We start from the raw sequence: 15,476 nt of genomic DNA on the forward strand, positions 1-15,476 counted from the left end.
AAGTGAATGAGTGTGTGTGTATGAGTAAGTGTGTGAGATAGTGAATGAGTGAGTGTGTGTGTAAGTGTGTGTGTGCGTGTGTGTGAGTGAATGAGTGAGTGTGTGTGAGTGAGTGTTTGTGTGAGTAAGTGTGTGTATGTGTGAGTGAATGAGTAAGTATGTGTGAGTGTGTGAGTGAGTGTTTGTGTGAGTAAGTGTTTGTATGTGTGAGTGAATGAGTGAGTGTGTGTGAGTGAATGAGTGAGTGTGTGTGTCAGTGAGTGTTTGTGTGAGTAAGTGTGTATATGAGGGAGTGAATGAGTGAGTGTGTGTGTGCGAGTACGTGTGTGTGTCAGTGAATGAGTAAGAGAGTGTTATTGTATATGTAACATTGCATATGTTTACACACGTAACATGTAGGCATTTCAGGACCCAACACGTTGTATGCAGTCTATGTTGCAAGAAACAGAAGACAAGTAATAATGTAAGTCCTTTTTTTGTAACAATGACATTTATTTCCTCATTCTCTTGCCACACGTGACTTCTTGTTATGTCTGTCACGTCACTCACACTCTAACATCATCATCTCCTCGAACATGCTCTCTCTGCTTTTTATAGCCTTTCTTTTTCCTTACCGTGACGACATTTCTCACACGGCTTTATATTTGCATATGCACGTCCGTACTCTGTTACATTTCTGTGTGTGAGTGTGTGTCATTTAACGCCCAGGCACTCCTATCTTCTCTTGAATCAGCAGCAAACTGTATAGAGCTTCACCTGAATGCTATCAAGACTGAGTGTATGCCAGTGAACATTTGCAACAACCACGAAATTAAAACCCTCATATATAACATCCTCAAATGTGTTGAAGACTACAAGTATCTAGGATCACACATCAGGAACTCTGAGAAAGACTTTAACATTAGAAAGGGAACGGCATGGACTGCTTGTAACAAAATAGAGAAGATCTTGAAATCCAATCTTGCTCGTAAATTCAAAATCCAAGTTTTCCACGTACTTATTGAGCCAATCTTACTCTATGGATCTGAAACTTTGATTCTTTCAGCAAAACAAGCGCGTCGTTTGGATGGATGTTACACGTCTTTTGAGAAGAGTACTCAATCTCCCCAACTCTAGAAATAGTATATGGAGACTTATCGAGAGTATCAACCTCAGTTTTCAAGAGATGTGTTCATGTGTGCATTGTACTCGTGCCACAAATGAACTTGTATTGTGGAGGCACCCATCATCTCTCCATCGATCATGTAAGTTAACTTTTCCAGATAGGATACAACGAGATACATTCATCGCTAAGGAAGATCTTTTCAGTGCTACGACAGATAGGGAATACTGGAAGGGTGTAATGAGTTCTATCTCGGTTGAGGCAGCAGGATGATGATGATGATGACGATGATGATGATGATGTTTAGATCCCATTGTTAATGTATCTACTTTTGAGCTAAGCCTACTATCCCAAGTTAAAAATATCAGCTTAACTATTACTCTGGAGTAGTCTGACGATAACACGGTTCCTAATCTGGATAAGTACTGAAAAACTATGCAGTGCTGCTATACTCAAAATGGTCGAGTCATAAAGGAAATAATTTAGAAACACTTGTAGATCTAGAACATCACGCCTTCATAAAGCCTTAATAATCATTGTTTCCAGGTCCCCTCTGACTCGTAGTTGTAGTACTTATTTGGTCATTTACATATCATGAATGATCAGTTAAAGCAAAAGCCATAAATTTGAAGATATGAATAAATTGAAGTAAAAAAATTCAATCTAAGCCTTTTAAGTTATAGTAATTTAAATTTTATGACGTGAAATGGTTAAGTTTCAAATTTAGAATTTTTATTATATGCAAGACAAAGAATACAATTCAAAAAGTATATCTCCTAAACCTATAGGTTTTCAATGTCTACCCATCCCCTCAGAGGAGAAAACCTTAGGAAATATATAAAATATTACAGCTAACAGTATTTTGTAAGACCAATAATCACTAGATTTCCATACCAGTAGATCTATTGCATTACACTATTCTGACGTGTACACACACACACACACACACACACACACACACACACACACACACACACACACACACACACACACACACACACACACATATATATATATTACACACACACACATATACATACATGCATACATATATATGTATATATGTTTTTCTATATATAGTCATCCACATAGAGTACTGTTTCGTTGTTTCACAGCTCATCAGTGTGGCTCTATTTATTATTATTTATTTCCGACTTATTTGTTTAGAATCATTTTAAAAATTTTCTCTTCTAATTTTTATTTAGTTAGATTTAAATGTTTTTTTTATTTTTTGTTGTATTTATTTTTTTATCTACAAAGGTTGACATGCCATAAAATTAAACAACAACAACAAAAAATATTTGGTAAATATTTACCCTCATAGCACAATTTAATCCGATGGGATATACAAGGGATCCACCAATCCCAATCAGGAATCCGTATGTGAATACGAAACAAATGAATGAATACTGTATGCTGAAATAAGTCAAAGCCGTGGAGCCACTATAAAAAGAAATAAAGATGAAACAATAACTAAAATGGATAACAAAAAAATTTATTCCTAACAAATGTAAAATGAAGGGGGGGGGGCTGTAAAATAGTAAAGAGGTTCTGAGAAATAATAAAGGCTCTATTTGGTCAAAAAAACATAACATGCCCATATAGTATCCTAAGGGTTGGCTATATAACGAAATAGTAATTAAAAAATCAGAATTTATGCTGCAACCAACCGTGATAATAATTTGCAGAGTTGAATTGAAAATTTTGTCTGTTTTATTAGGCATATTTGATGATGTTCATATTCTAGTCAGCTTTCAATTATGGAAAGGTAAAATCAAAATGGTGGCGCTATCATCATGTGGAGAGTTCAGATGAAATTATGTAGAATTTATTTAAAACTATTGCCGCCTAGGGGAGTAGCAAGTAATTTTTATGAATAACAACTGATTACCTACTGCTGTCACACAGAAGGTAAATCTTGCTGAAAAAAACTGAAACAACTAATCGAAGCATGATTTACCAAAACAAACAAAAACTAAAAAAATAAAAAGTAAATGAATATCTGAGATAAATTTTACTTAAAAAAATAAACTAATTCACTCTCTCTTTTCTAAAGCGGCAAATAAACCATCCGTGTAATCGATAGATCAATTCATATTTTAGTCATAAAATATTAAGAATCTATTTAGGATGAAAGAAATTCTTTCCTCTGAGGGTGGCTAAGTGGTTAACAATTTGAGTATGCCAAATTCGAATCCAGTTCATTCAACAGAAACACTTTCCACTTAGGATATTAGCAACACGTGGTCTTTCGCATAAATACTCAATGCCTCTCTAAAAAGAATTTTAACTAGAAAAATATCAGGGTAACCAATGGCAACAAAAGAATCATCTGATTAAAAAATAATGAATGAATGAAACCAATTCTTTGTTCATAAATTAAATTTACATACATAGTTATAACTTCTTTTTATCATCAGTTATTATTAAGATTAAACCCTCTTGCTGATAAAAATAAAATTTTATACATGGTTATTGAAGTGTTCTGGACACATTTACGTTCGCATTTATTAAATCGATATGTATAGGGCTCCTACAGTCTTAGATAGACTATGGATAATCATGAAGGGGTGCATGCGCACAAAATTTTTGTGGCAGGGGGTGCGCAATCTCCAACCACACCTCTCCTGAGTCGACATTGTTAAATACCAGTGGCAAGTGAAGTGTATGTTCAGGACGACTGAAAACAAATGCCGAGATAAGTGGAGAGCACATACAGTGCCTAGAATTCTCAAATGGTCACCCATCTGGTACTAACCAGGCTCAACGTTGCTTAACTTCGGTGATCTGGTGAGAACCGGTGTGTCAACACGATTATGCGGTATATAATGCCGTATATAAATCGATATGTAGCTTATCTATATTAGAGTTCTCTTAGTCTGTCTGTCTGTTCTACTTTTTCTCAGAAACTACTAGGTTGATCTAATTAAAATTTTGTATGAAACTTTCTTATGATAAGGTGTAGAGAACTAATATATTATGGTATTCGTTTGGTGCAGAGTTGAGGATTAATAGGAATTAATAGGGATTAGTCACCATAATACCACATTTACTACTAGAGGTTTGGCATAAAGCACTCATTCTAAGTGAACAAACTATAACTTTTGCCCATTTTTTAATGGGCTAAAACGCCTGATAGATTCATATTCAACTATCGGGGCCAATGGAAATTCTACAGTATCATCTTTCATATGTAATATATTGTTGCTAGGCATTATATGAACATTTAACGTGAATTGAAACCCCACAATATTATTGTACCTATTTACTATGCCTCCCCACGGGACAGAGTTAGACACCAGGGTCGTTTTTTAACGTGGAGAAAAGGTACAAAAATAAAAATTGTCTCAGTCGTGAAAGATTTCTCCTCCACTGAAAGAGAACAAGAAATAGAAGTGCAGCATCTGAAGAACAGAAAACTATAAAAGTATATTTATCTAAGTAATCTGGTTAATGTAGTGTCAGAATATATCTGGTTATTACGGTTTATCTCCAATATCCTTATAGGAGTCTGTGACATATTTCCATTGTATGGACGCCCGGTGCGTACGGAAACCCTACAATATCATTATACCATATTTAAATAGAACAGACACTACCTTTGGATCCTAGCTATAAGACCAAGAAGGTATATTTTAGTTTCATGTACGGCCCAAAGTGACTTCATTTTTTTTTTTATTTAATTTCTTTTTTACATTGCGCCTTCGATGACCGAGAGATTCTATTTATTAAAAAGGAAGATAGAAGGTGATCACATACTACGAACATTAAATTAACGTATTTATATACTAATTTAATGTTTGTAGTATGCTATCACCTTATATCCTCCTTTTAAATAAATAGGATCTCCCGATCAAATAATTTATAATCTGCAAAGTGTGACATACATACTTATGTTCGTTAAAAGGTACTGCGTTGTTAATATATATATTAAATCATTAGAATATTTTCCAAAGTTAGTTGCAAGAACTTGTTTTCTCTGCTAGCTGCTTATTTACCTGAAAAGTAAAGTGCCAATGAGCGTAGCAATTCGTGGTCCAAACCATCTTTCAAGATATCCGGATACAAACATGAAGAATCCCACAGCAACAGTATGTGAAGCAGATATCCAAATACTGCTGGTATATCGAATATCAGGTGATATTCCCTGGACTTGCATGTACGATATGATATAGGTTGCAAAATTACCTACAATGGAAAAAAAAAGGAAAATCTTTTTAGGCGGATTAGATTAATTAACAATGTTGGGTCATAAAAATTAATGACATTTATGTTGTGTTAACATATGCAAGTCAAGTGAGAGCATAATAAAGTTAATCGCCTTGTGCCAGACTTAGGATGATTGAATATCAGATCTCTCAGAGAAAATATTATTGTGTTACATATCTTTACTGTTATATAAAAGGAACTTTGTGTGCATGTGTGTATGTGTGTGTGTGTGTGTGTGTGTGTGTGTGTGTGAGAGAGTGCGTTCCCTATGGACTTCTAAACGGCTGAGCCTATTTTTTTTTTTTTAATAATATTACACAAAGGCACTTAATGTTCCTGGTAATCATCTTGGGTCATGTATCGGAATGTCTTCACTAAATACCGAAAATTGATAATTGAAAAAAATCTGATGAAAGAAAGAACAGGCGATTTTGACTAAAGTCAAGGTCTTATACAGCCTAACATCACAAGTGCAGTTGAGAAGTTTTATTACTGCAAAAGCAGAAAAGCCTAGCCTGTAAAATTAATAGTAGGTCCTTTGATATGACAGGGGCGCGTTCGAAATGAATGTTTCTGTTTAGAACACGATTGAACCATGATATCTGACTTTTGCATTTGAGACGGCAATTCAAGCCATTATATATAAAACTAATTTTATAAAATCAACAGTAGGTTCTCTACAGTGCAATGTAAACTACAATGCATTGTGAATTAAGTCACCGTGGCGAGGCATGTGAAGCTTTCTCCAGATGCACTGCGATGAATCCCTAACTAAAGCAGGCACGAATTGATTGAAAAATAGTCGATTTCACCGATTTTGATGACACTAAAATATGGGAGGGTGAAGCATTCGTTGATCATTATTCAATCTCGGGTAACATCGGGTCTCCCTGCTAGTTCATCTATATAACAAAAATGAACTTGCATATATAATGTGTGTTGTATGAAATAGAAGAAGGAGGAATAGGTGAAAAGAACAAAGAGTAAAATAGAAGGGTGCATGCAGAGGAGTGGGGAAGAAATGCTGTAAAACATGAGTTCAATTGTCAATAAACAACAAAAATTTTTTTTTCATTGAAAGTTAGGAAAAATGAAATGTTATTTCAACTGGGATCCTGACAATGATAACGAGTGTAGAACGATCACACACAACGGACAACCAAAACTAGTACACTCTTATTACTCTTGAGATATTATAGTTTCATTAGCTGACGTATTAAAATCAATAAACAATGGCGTGTAAAAAAAAATATATCAAAATGAATTTCATTTTAAAAATACAATTTGTTGTTTTTATTGTTCAGGGACAGAAGTCGTTGTAAAAAGAAAAGAATCGTTCAAATAAAACCAGATAACAGTGTTAAACAGCTGCAGTTTTTAGAGGATTTACAAAATCTATAAATACTAGCACAGATGAACGATCTTATCTCAGTTTTGGTAGAAATGTATTCAACTTTAAGAAGGTGTTGCGTTAATGTACTGAAATGGTTAGCAGCTGTCAGCAAAGAAAAAAAAAAATGCTAATTTCAATCTGTTCTGTTCCCACACTGTGCCATATTTTTATATCTTTTTAATCATACTATATTTTCTCTGTTCACTTTTCAGAGCTATCTTATCTGTCATCTTTCTTTACTCTGAACTCTATAATCCCCCCCCCCCATACACCTTCTTTTTATACTTCACCTTATAATTCGTATTGTAATGAGTGCGCAAATTACTTGCCTAAAAAAATAACGGGTGTGTATGAATTTTCAACTGCTGAATAATAGAAAAAAACAAAATGGCGATACCTAGTTAATTTTACCTTCAATGGTCGCGTGAACTAATATGAATTCTTGCCGACTGTATGCAAATTAGACGATCTTGGGCTGCAAATAAACAAGCCATTTGAAGAACGAGACAGTTCGTTTTTTGAGGTAGGCGAACTGTGCACACGTTGAAGCGTGGAGTATTATCGGAAACTGATAGAACTCAGTGAAGTTAAGAGGTGGTATGAATTACAGCGTTAGTGAAAAGGAGTGCTGCCAATTTCTATTATTTTTCATCCACTTAGCAGATATTATCTCTTATCGTATTATTGTTATGGTGTTAAATGGTAATAAAAACGAAAGGAACACAGGCCTCTTAGAAACAAACATGTATTCACCTATATTACAGGCAAGGCGGGTTGAGCAATACCATTCCTCAATTGTTGGGCGTTTGCACACGACCTGCTTAGACGCGTACCACCGTTACTCGTTACCATTAATCCCATGGAGGGGCGTCTCCAACAATTATGTACTCTCTTCCTTCCTCAATACTCTATCCCTTGATCTGTTTTCTTCATATATCATTGGGGAATCTTACACCACTCTCTTTCCCATTATAAAGAAGGGGGACACAGTTTGGATGAAGAATCCACAAGGATGTTGCAAGTCACACCAGGTCGTATCACTAAATATACTCGGTGCGTGGGAGATGTGCGCTCACGTCCCAGTTCAGCACCAATAGCACGCATCAGTGATGACACATCATCCGAAAGTGCTGAATGAAGAGAACCATATTTTGCTGCAAGTAGGAGCAATTCCACATCTGAGTGTGAGGGAGAGGTTGACCCTACTTCGGTTGAGTTGCCTTATTTCACTACCAATTCTGATACTTTATTAAAAAAAGGAAGAAATAACTTTCTCATTACAGAGGGGTACTAGGGTACAACAACCAGCCACCCACTGTGACTTGTGTGATCATACGATCATTGGGGGAGGGTGACAATAAAACGGAACACCTAATAGCTTAATATAATCCTTCACATATCATGATTATCTATCTGCCAGAATGGGGAATGACTTTTCTCTACAGATGTAGACTTTTGTGGTTGCAACTAATTAGCATGTATGGGGATCAGCTGAGGTAAAAAGAAGGACTCAAATGGAAGGCGGTAGTTTAATTGTGGATATCTGGGAGAGAAAATTGGAATTGTGATTTGTCTGTGCTCGTTGTGCTGTTGTTGAAAAGGGGTTCCTAGAATTTCATTATAAGATTAGAATAAAATGATATTTTACTGCTGAGACAAAATGATATTTTACTGCTGAGACAAAATGATATTTTACTGCTGAGACAAAATGATATTTTACTGCTGAGACAGCAACGAATCAAGTTCTGTATAAAGAAAAAAAAAATGAAAATTGACAGATTTTTTCAAGTTTTGTCAGCAGGATGTTTTTGCTACTGCTATATCAGCAGATACCTTCCTGTAATCATAAATGCTCGAATAGATGTAAAATAGGTCTAGATGTCGAAGGTTATTCTGCGACTAAGTTTGAGATAACAATTGGAAAGGTATATACTGTACACGCTAACCAAAATGAATGTTTTTCTTAGAATTATTCTTAAGAGAAATAGACTAACCTCATTTCAAAATTTGAAAGAAGTTGATGGCGAAGTTTCTAGTACATCTAGAGAAGATTGTAATGAGTGCAAAAATTACTTGCTCCAAAAACGTCCACATTTTGTAGGTAACATTAATCAAAGCTTTAATCTCTGGCAATATCAAAGAGTTTAAGAAGAATTTTTCTATTATCTTCAAAATTTATGAAGTAATCCATTCTGTTGAAATATGAAATACATTTAGAGATAATCCTTCTAAGGATTTTAAACTCAGTTAAGAAATCCTGAACAAAAATAAGTTTCACCAACGCCATATACATTTCAGATTTGATTGAAACAAAATAAGAAACAACTGTGAATAAACTAATAAAACTGTTTTTAGAACACATAAGATGCAAAAGTTTTACTCAAAGAAGGAAAAAAAAAACACGATCCAATTTCTTTCTTTTTTTCTATTAAGTTGAAACATTTCTTATTAATTTCGGACCATATCAGGTCCATCTTCACTCTGAAGAATTAAAGCTATAATATAAAAAATGTTATAATAGAATAAATAAATAAAATAATATTAACGGTAACTATGTTCTTCTGATTTTTTTTTCATGAAAAAGGAGCTAAAAAGAAGTTATTTGTTTTTACTGTCTTCGTTTCTGCGATACCTTGTATAAAAATCCTATGCTAATGTTAATATTGAACTATGAGATTGTAATATACTTCTTATTCATGAGAGAGAGAGAGAGAGAGAGAGAGAGAGAGAGAGAGAGAGAGAGAGAGAGAGAGATGCTACCAGATCAGGCTGTCTGAAGATATCGGCTTCCTGACCTAAAATGCACCAAACGTTGATATTGTTTTTTTCCCTTTCCCTTTGAAAAATCCAAAAACAAAATCAACAAATTTTCTCCATAAAACAGCCAAACTAAGCATTATGAATAAATATTTGAAGATTAGCAGGGAAACCCGACGTTGCCCGCGATTCAATAAGGATCAACGAATGTATCACATTTCCAATACTTTCGTTGTATTCACAATCAGTAAAATCGCCCATTTTTCAATCAAATCGATTGATTGCATGCTCTAGTCGAGGACTCACTACAGTGCACCAGGAAGAAAACTTCATATGCCTTCCCATAGTGACTTAGTCCACAATACATTGTAGTCTATATTGCACGGTAGTGAACCTATTGTTGATTTTATAAAATTATTTTTATATATAACGGCTTGAATTAAAGTTTAAAATGCAAAAATCAAGTATCATGATTCAATTGTACTCTAAATAGAAACATTCATTTTGAATGTGCTCATGTCATATGCATATGTTGATTTTATAAGCTGGGGCTTTCTACTTGTGCGGTGATAAAACTTCTCAACTGCACTTGTGATGTTAGGCTGTATAAAAGTGTGAACATTGCTCAAAATCGGACTTCCTTCTTTAATCAGATTTTTTTCGATTATTGATTTGTGATACCTATTGGCGGCATTCTGATATAATACCTATGTAAGAACACTCCCAGACACCAAGTACATTTGTGTGAAATTAAAAAAAAAGGGGCCTAGCCGTTTTGGAGTCCATAGAGAGTGAATTCACACACACGCACGCGTGCGCTCGCGCACACACACACACACACACACACACACACACACACGAAGTGACATTTATATAATAGTACCTATTTATAATGCCTCCACCAGCATCGTTTTTTAACGTGGAGAAAAGGAACAAAAATAAAAATTGTCTTGGTCGTGAAGGATTTCTCCTCCACTAAGAAAGAACAAAAAATTGAAGTGCAGCATCTAAAGAACAGATACTACACATCTTGACCCGAAGGACTTTTATATAATTGTAGAGATAAAAGTATAAAGAGCGTAAAGCATAAGAACTTTTTTTGCACAAATTATTGAATTCAACATTAAAATAACCCGAAATGGGTTGATATGCTGTTAAACAAAACAACGAAATCTTCTTCATAGGTACACTTTTTTTTTTTTTTTACATGGAGGTCACCACTTATCAAGGCCCGGAAGCCACCCGGGGATAAGGGTTATTGCGTGTACAGTAATCAATGGGATAGTATAGTAGTAATCATTAGTATTGGAGATTTGATAGAGTGTCTTACTTAAGGGGGCGGTTTGTCAGGAATTTGTTTATATTGGATTTGAAGACATCCAAGTTGTAGTCAGGTGGGAAACAGGCAAACGGAAGAGAGTTCCACAGTCGTGCACTTCTAAGAAAGGAGCTCTGCTCATGGAATCTACGTTTGGATTTAGGCAGAGATAAAGAGTGGGAAAAAGTAATGACAGTAGTTTCAGCTAAACGGGTATTTTTAGTGAAAGATTGGCGAGGGGGAACGAGAGATTGGAGCTCAGACGAGCACTTGCCATGGAAATAACGATAAAACAAAGACAGGCTCACAACGTCTCTTCTGTGGGAGAGAGGCTGCAGGGAAGAGAAAAGGGCATCCCCCACTAAGCCACGAAGTCTATTTTGTACTCTGTTAAGACAGGATAGGCTGCTTTTAGCAGCTCCTGCCCAGATGTGGCAGCAGTATTCCATCCTTGGACGTACTTGGCTTTTATACAGATAGAGAATTGCATCAGTAGTGAGATACCTTCTGGAGTGGTAAAAGGATCCGATCATTTTCCCAGCATCCTTAGCAACAGACCTGATGTATGTGTTCTATTTCAGATCAGGAGTAAATGTCAAACCTAGAAGCTTGTCAAAACATGGAGCCTCCCCAAGACGAGAGCCATCCATTTCAATTGATGTCAGATGGGGATCAGAGCGTTGATGATGTAAAGATAGAAGCTTGGTTTTGGATGCATTAAAAGTAACCAGCCATCTATTCCTCCACTGTACCATGCGCTCAAGATCAGAAGAGAGAGAATCAGAAAGAACTTTGTCATTTACGGTGTTTGATGTGTTGCCACAGATGGTCGTGTCATCAGCATAGATGTCAACAAATTATTTAAGTATGTGTTTTGGGAAATCATTGATGTAAATCAGGAAGAGAGTTGGGCCCAGGATGGACCCCTGAGGGACTCCAGCATTAATACTGTGGACCTCTGATTTTTGCCCATCAACCACTACTCTTTTGAACCTAGCGGAGAGAAATGATTTAATAATTGAGAAAACATTTCCAGTGATACCGTAGCTAGAAATCTTGTGAAGTATACCATACCTTATCGAAGGTCTTCAATATGTCCAGAGCAATTGCCCTGGAAAGGAAGCCTTTATCAAGAGATTCATTAATCCTATTAGCACATCTGCTGTAGATATTTCGGAGTGGAAACTATATTGCATGTCACTAAGAAGGTTGTTTCTGCTGAGGTGGTTGACTACTTCTTTATTTAATATGAATTCCAACAACTTACTCATGACACACAGGAGACTTATTGGTCTGTACTGAGAGGGAGATGATTTTTCGCCTGAATTCTTAAATACAGGACATACCGATGAGGTTTTCCAAGGTGTTGGAAAGCACTTCTTCTTAAGGCAACGCTTAAACAGTTTTGTAAGTATGGGGGCAAGTTCTGGTTGGAGCTTTTTCAGCACTATAACTGGAATGCCGTCAGGGCCAGTTGCTTTACTGGAATCAAGATTCTTGATTAGCTTGGCGACATTATGCACAGATATTTGTATGTTGCATAGTGTGTTGTCTGTTATAGGAGAAAATACTCGGAGTTGATGGCCTTCGTCACATAGGGTAGAATTAGCTGCAAAGTTCTTTGCAAATAGTTTGGCCTTGTCTGATGCTGACGAGATGACCTAAGATCCATTGATGATGGTTGGGATAGAACGCACGCTTCTGTTCAGGATCCTGTTTGCTATTTGCCAGAACTGGTGGGAACCAAGCCACTGCTCAGCTACTTTGGATTTAATGGACTGAGCATATAGCTCTCTTGTATTTTTTTTATTACTCTTTTACAGTAGTTGCTGGCAGTCCTGAAAGCAGTTTTAGTCTCAGTACATCTATTACGTTGGTAGCTATGGAAAAAGTGATTTCTGTCTGCGATGGCAGCAGCCCATTCTGGGGAGAACCATGGCTGGCTGTTAGGTTTTTGTTGGAATTTTTTGGATGGTATGAATTGGTCTATGCCTACAATTAACCATTCGGTCAGGTCTGATACCATAGAGGACACATTTTTTTAAACATGGAATGCAGAGGTAGATATCCTCGTCAGCCATAGAGTATCGATATACAGTACGGTGGAGGGGTACGTCTGAGGACTTATTATATTTCCTTTTCATCCTAACTGATACAACCGAGTGGTCGGAAGGTCCCAGAGGAGATAGAACAGAACATGAACATAGCTCAGGGGAAGTTGTGAGAAAAAGGTTTAGAAGACTTGCATACTGATCGGTAGTATCAGACACACTGGTGGGTTCGTGAACAATCTGAGTGAGGTCATAGGAAATGGCAAAATCATGATAGAACCTCCCCTTGTCATCAGTCTTATTTGAGTGGGTCAGCCATTTCACATAATGGACATTGAAGTTACCGCAAATGTGAATGTTAGCCGAAGGATGAACAGGCAGGATGTGGTCAATTTTCTCAGATATACTCTTAAAGGTATTAACCCCACTGTTGTGCGGGCGATTCTTTCATTAATGTAAATATTGTGTGATAAGAATTTCTGAAATGACGTGAGAATGTTGATAAAAAGGATAACCTCATCTGACAACGGTCTTTGACCTAACACAATGTTGAGTATCTCTACTAGTATAATTTATAAATCTATGAACAGTCCACAAATACACTTTATTCAATAAACATTTACGCTATGAGTCAATCAGTGCTTACCGAAAGTGTAGACAGATCCCAGAGTAAATTCGACAATAATGCTGCCAATAACTACTATGATTCCCTTCCAAGTGGTATTCTCTGGGTTTATGTATTCCTTCCTGTTAGTATTTCTCAGCTTCACTGCCATAATTAAAGTTGAATCGCTTAGAACTATCAGGTCTATCTGGAAAACAAAACAAAACAAAACAAAAAAATATGAATGTGAGGAATTAAGAGGAAATAAATAAGTGACCTGCCTTTTTCTTTTTTTTTTTTTTTTAATTTTCTATAACGTGATTAGCTCGCATGCAAAATGGACCCTAATAGGGAAAGTTAGAAAGAAAGTTAAATGCTTGCACTAATTATTAATTAGATATTAAACACAGATTAAAAATCATAAACTCTCGCTGTTGTGGTCGTTTTTAACCACTGTTGCTACTATAAATTTAACTTTATACAATAGACACACCAGGTTTTGTGATGGGACGATTACAATATTTTTCCCGATTTTGAGACAATATCGATTCAGTGCTAAATTTCCAATTTTGTACTAAATTCTTGATTCTAATACAATTATCTATTCCAATTGTTAATAAATATCTAAATACTTAACTGTAGAGTCGTTATTTATTCCCGATCATTGTAAAAAAAAAAAAACACGTTAAATGTGCAGATATTTTCTCAAACGTAAAAATACACTTGTATGGAATGATTTTAGTTTTACTGGTAGTTTAAAATAAATAAATATTTATTATTATTATCATTAGTACCAACAGTGGAAGATTTTATTTTAAACAAAATCAAATAGAAAAGACAATAAAAAGAATCATTTTTGGCATCGAAAAAAATGGGCATAAATATTTACGATTCTAATACCAATTCTGATATCCTCCAAAAGTTCTGATTTTTTTTTATTCCTGATTCTGATTCCAATTAGCCGTCCTAACACTAGTTATATATATATATATATATATATATATATATATATATATATATATATATATATATATATATATATATATATATTCTTTTATTCATTTTAGGTAAACAAAATTACCATAAGTCGCTACAATAAATTTACTATTTCAGTCTTAAAAGACATCATCAGGCGACAATAAACTTCTGGTCTTACTCGAGGCCAGTCATTTAATGAAAATGAAAACTGAATAGAAAAAAGTAGAAAAACTAAAACCCCTTAACTTTGCAATTTCGCATAAACATACGCTATATATATATATATATATATATATATATATATATATATATATATATATATATATATATATATATATATACAGGGTGGGCCAAAATAAGGGTCCTATCTTTGAATTTGAATAACTTCCACAAAATAAAAGTTAAACTCACCAAACTTTATGTGTGTGTAGACTGACCCTTCCGAGATTTTTTTGAAATAAACAAAACAAATTTTGGCCGAAAAACACTTCTTAAAACTTACATGAATTTATGAATTTTAAAAAATAGGACCCTTATTTTGGCCCACCCTGTATATATATATATATATATATATATATATATATATATATATATATATATATATATATATCTGACGAGATGACCTCTGGTCCATTGATAATGGTTGGGATAGAACGCACACTTCTGTTCAGGATCCTATTTGTTATTTGCCAAAACTGGTGGGATCCAAGCCGCTGATCAGCTACTTTGGAAATATTGAGCTTTTTATTTGATCGAGATTACTATATAAATATTAATATTTATGTTTACTTTAAGTTTACAGAAGCTTTTGGCTTATAAACTTAATATTTACTGATTGTTTATATATACACTGTTTATGTATATCCGCGACTAGTTGCAAGGTTATGCACTACTTGTTGCAAGATTGATTAATGTTTTATTTTTTGGAAATCGCTCCAGACAACGCATGACGCTACTTGATGTAAGGAGCTAAAATAAGGTAAAAACTAACCAACTATAAGTATTAGATGGAATTCTGATTGATTTTGAAGAAGGACATTTTATTAATTAACTATTATTTGTTA

General features: G+C 35.0%; 1 protein-coding gene across 1 annotated transcript in view; it reads right to left on the reverse strand.

Annotated features, from left to right (window-relative positions):
• Positions 1–15,476, reverse strand: part of LOC145279648 (apicoplast pyruvate carrier 1-like) — a 76,328-nt gene that overhangs the window by 26,910 nt on the left and 33,942 nt on the right. Inside the window, exons 2-4 of the mRNA XM_080130878.1 lie at positions 13,477–13,642; positions 5,101–5,290; positions 2,419–2,545 (exon numbers count right to left, since the gene is read on the reverse strand). Of these exons, the coding sequence (XP_079987004.1) occupies positions 2,419–2,545; positions 5,101–5,290; positions 13,477–13,606 (447 nt within the window). The 5' untranslated portion in view covers positions 13,607–13,642. The remainder of the gene's footprint in view (positions 1–2,418; positions 2,546–5,100; positions 5,291–13,476; positions 13,643–15,476) is intronic.

Source organism: Euprymna scolopes, chromosome 7, assembly GCF_053919585.1.
Source record: "Euprymna scolopes isolate OS-2025 chromosome 7, ASM5391958v1, whole genome shotgun sequence".
Classification (NCBI taxonomy): Eukaryota; Metazoa; Mollusca; class Cephalopoda; order Sepiida; family Sepiolidae; genus Euprymna; species Euprymna scolopes.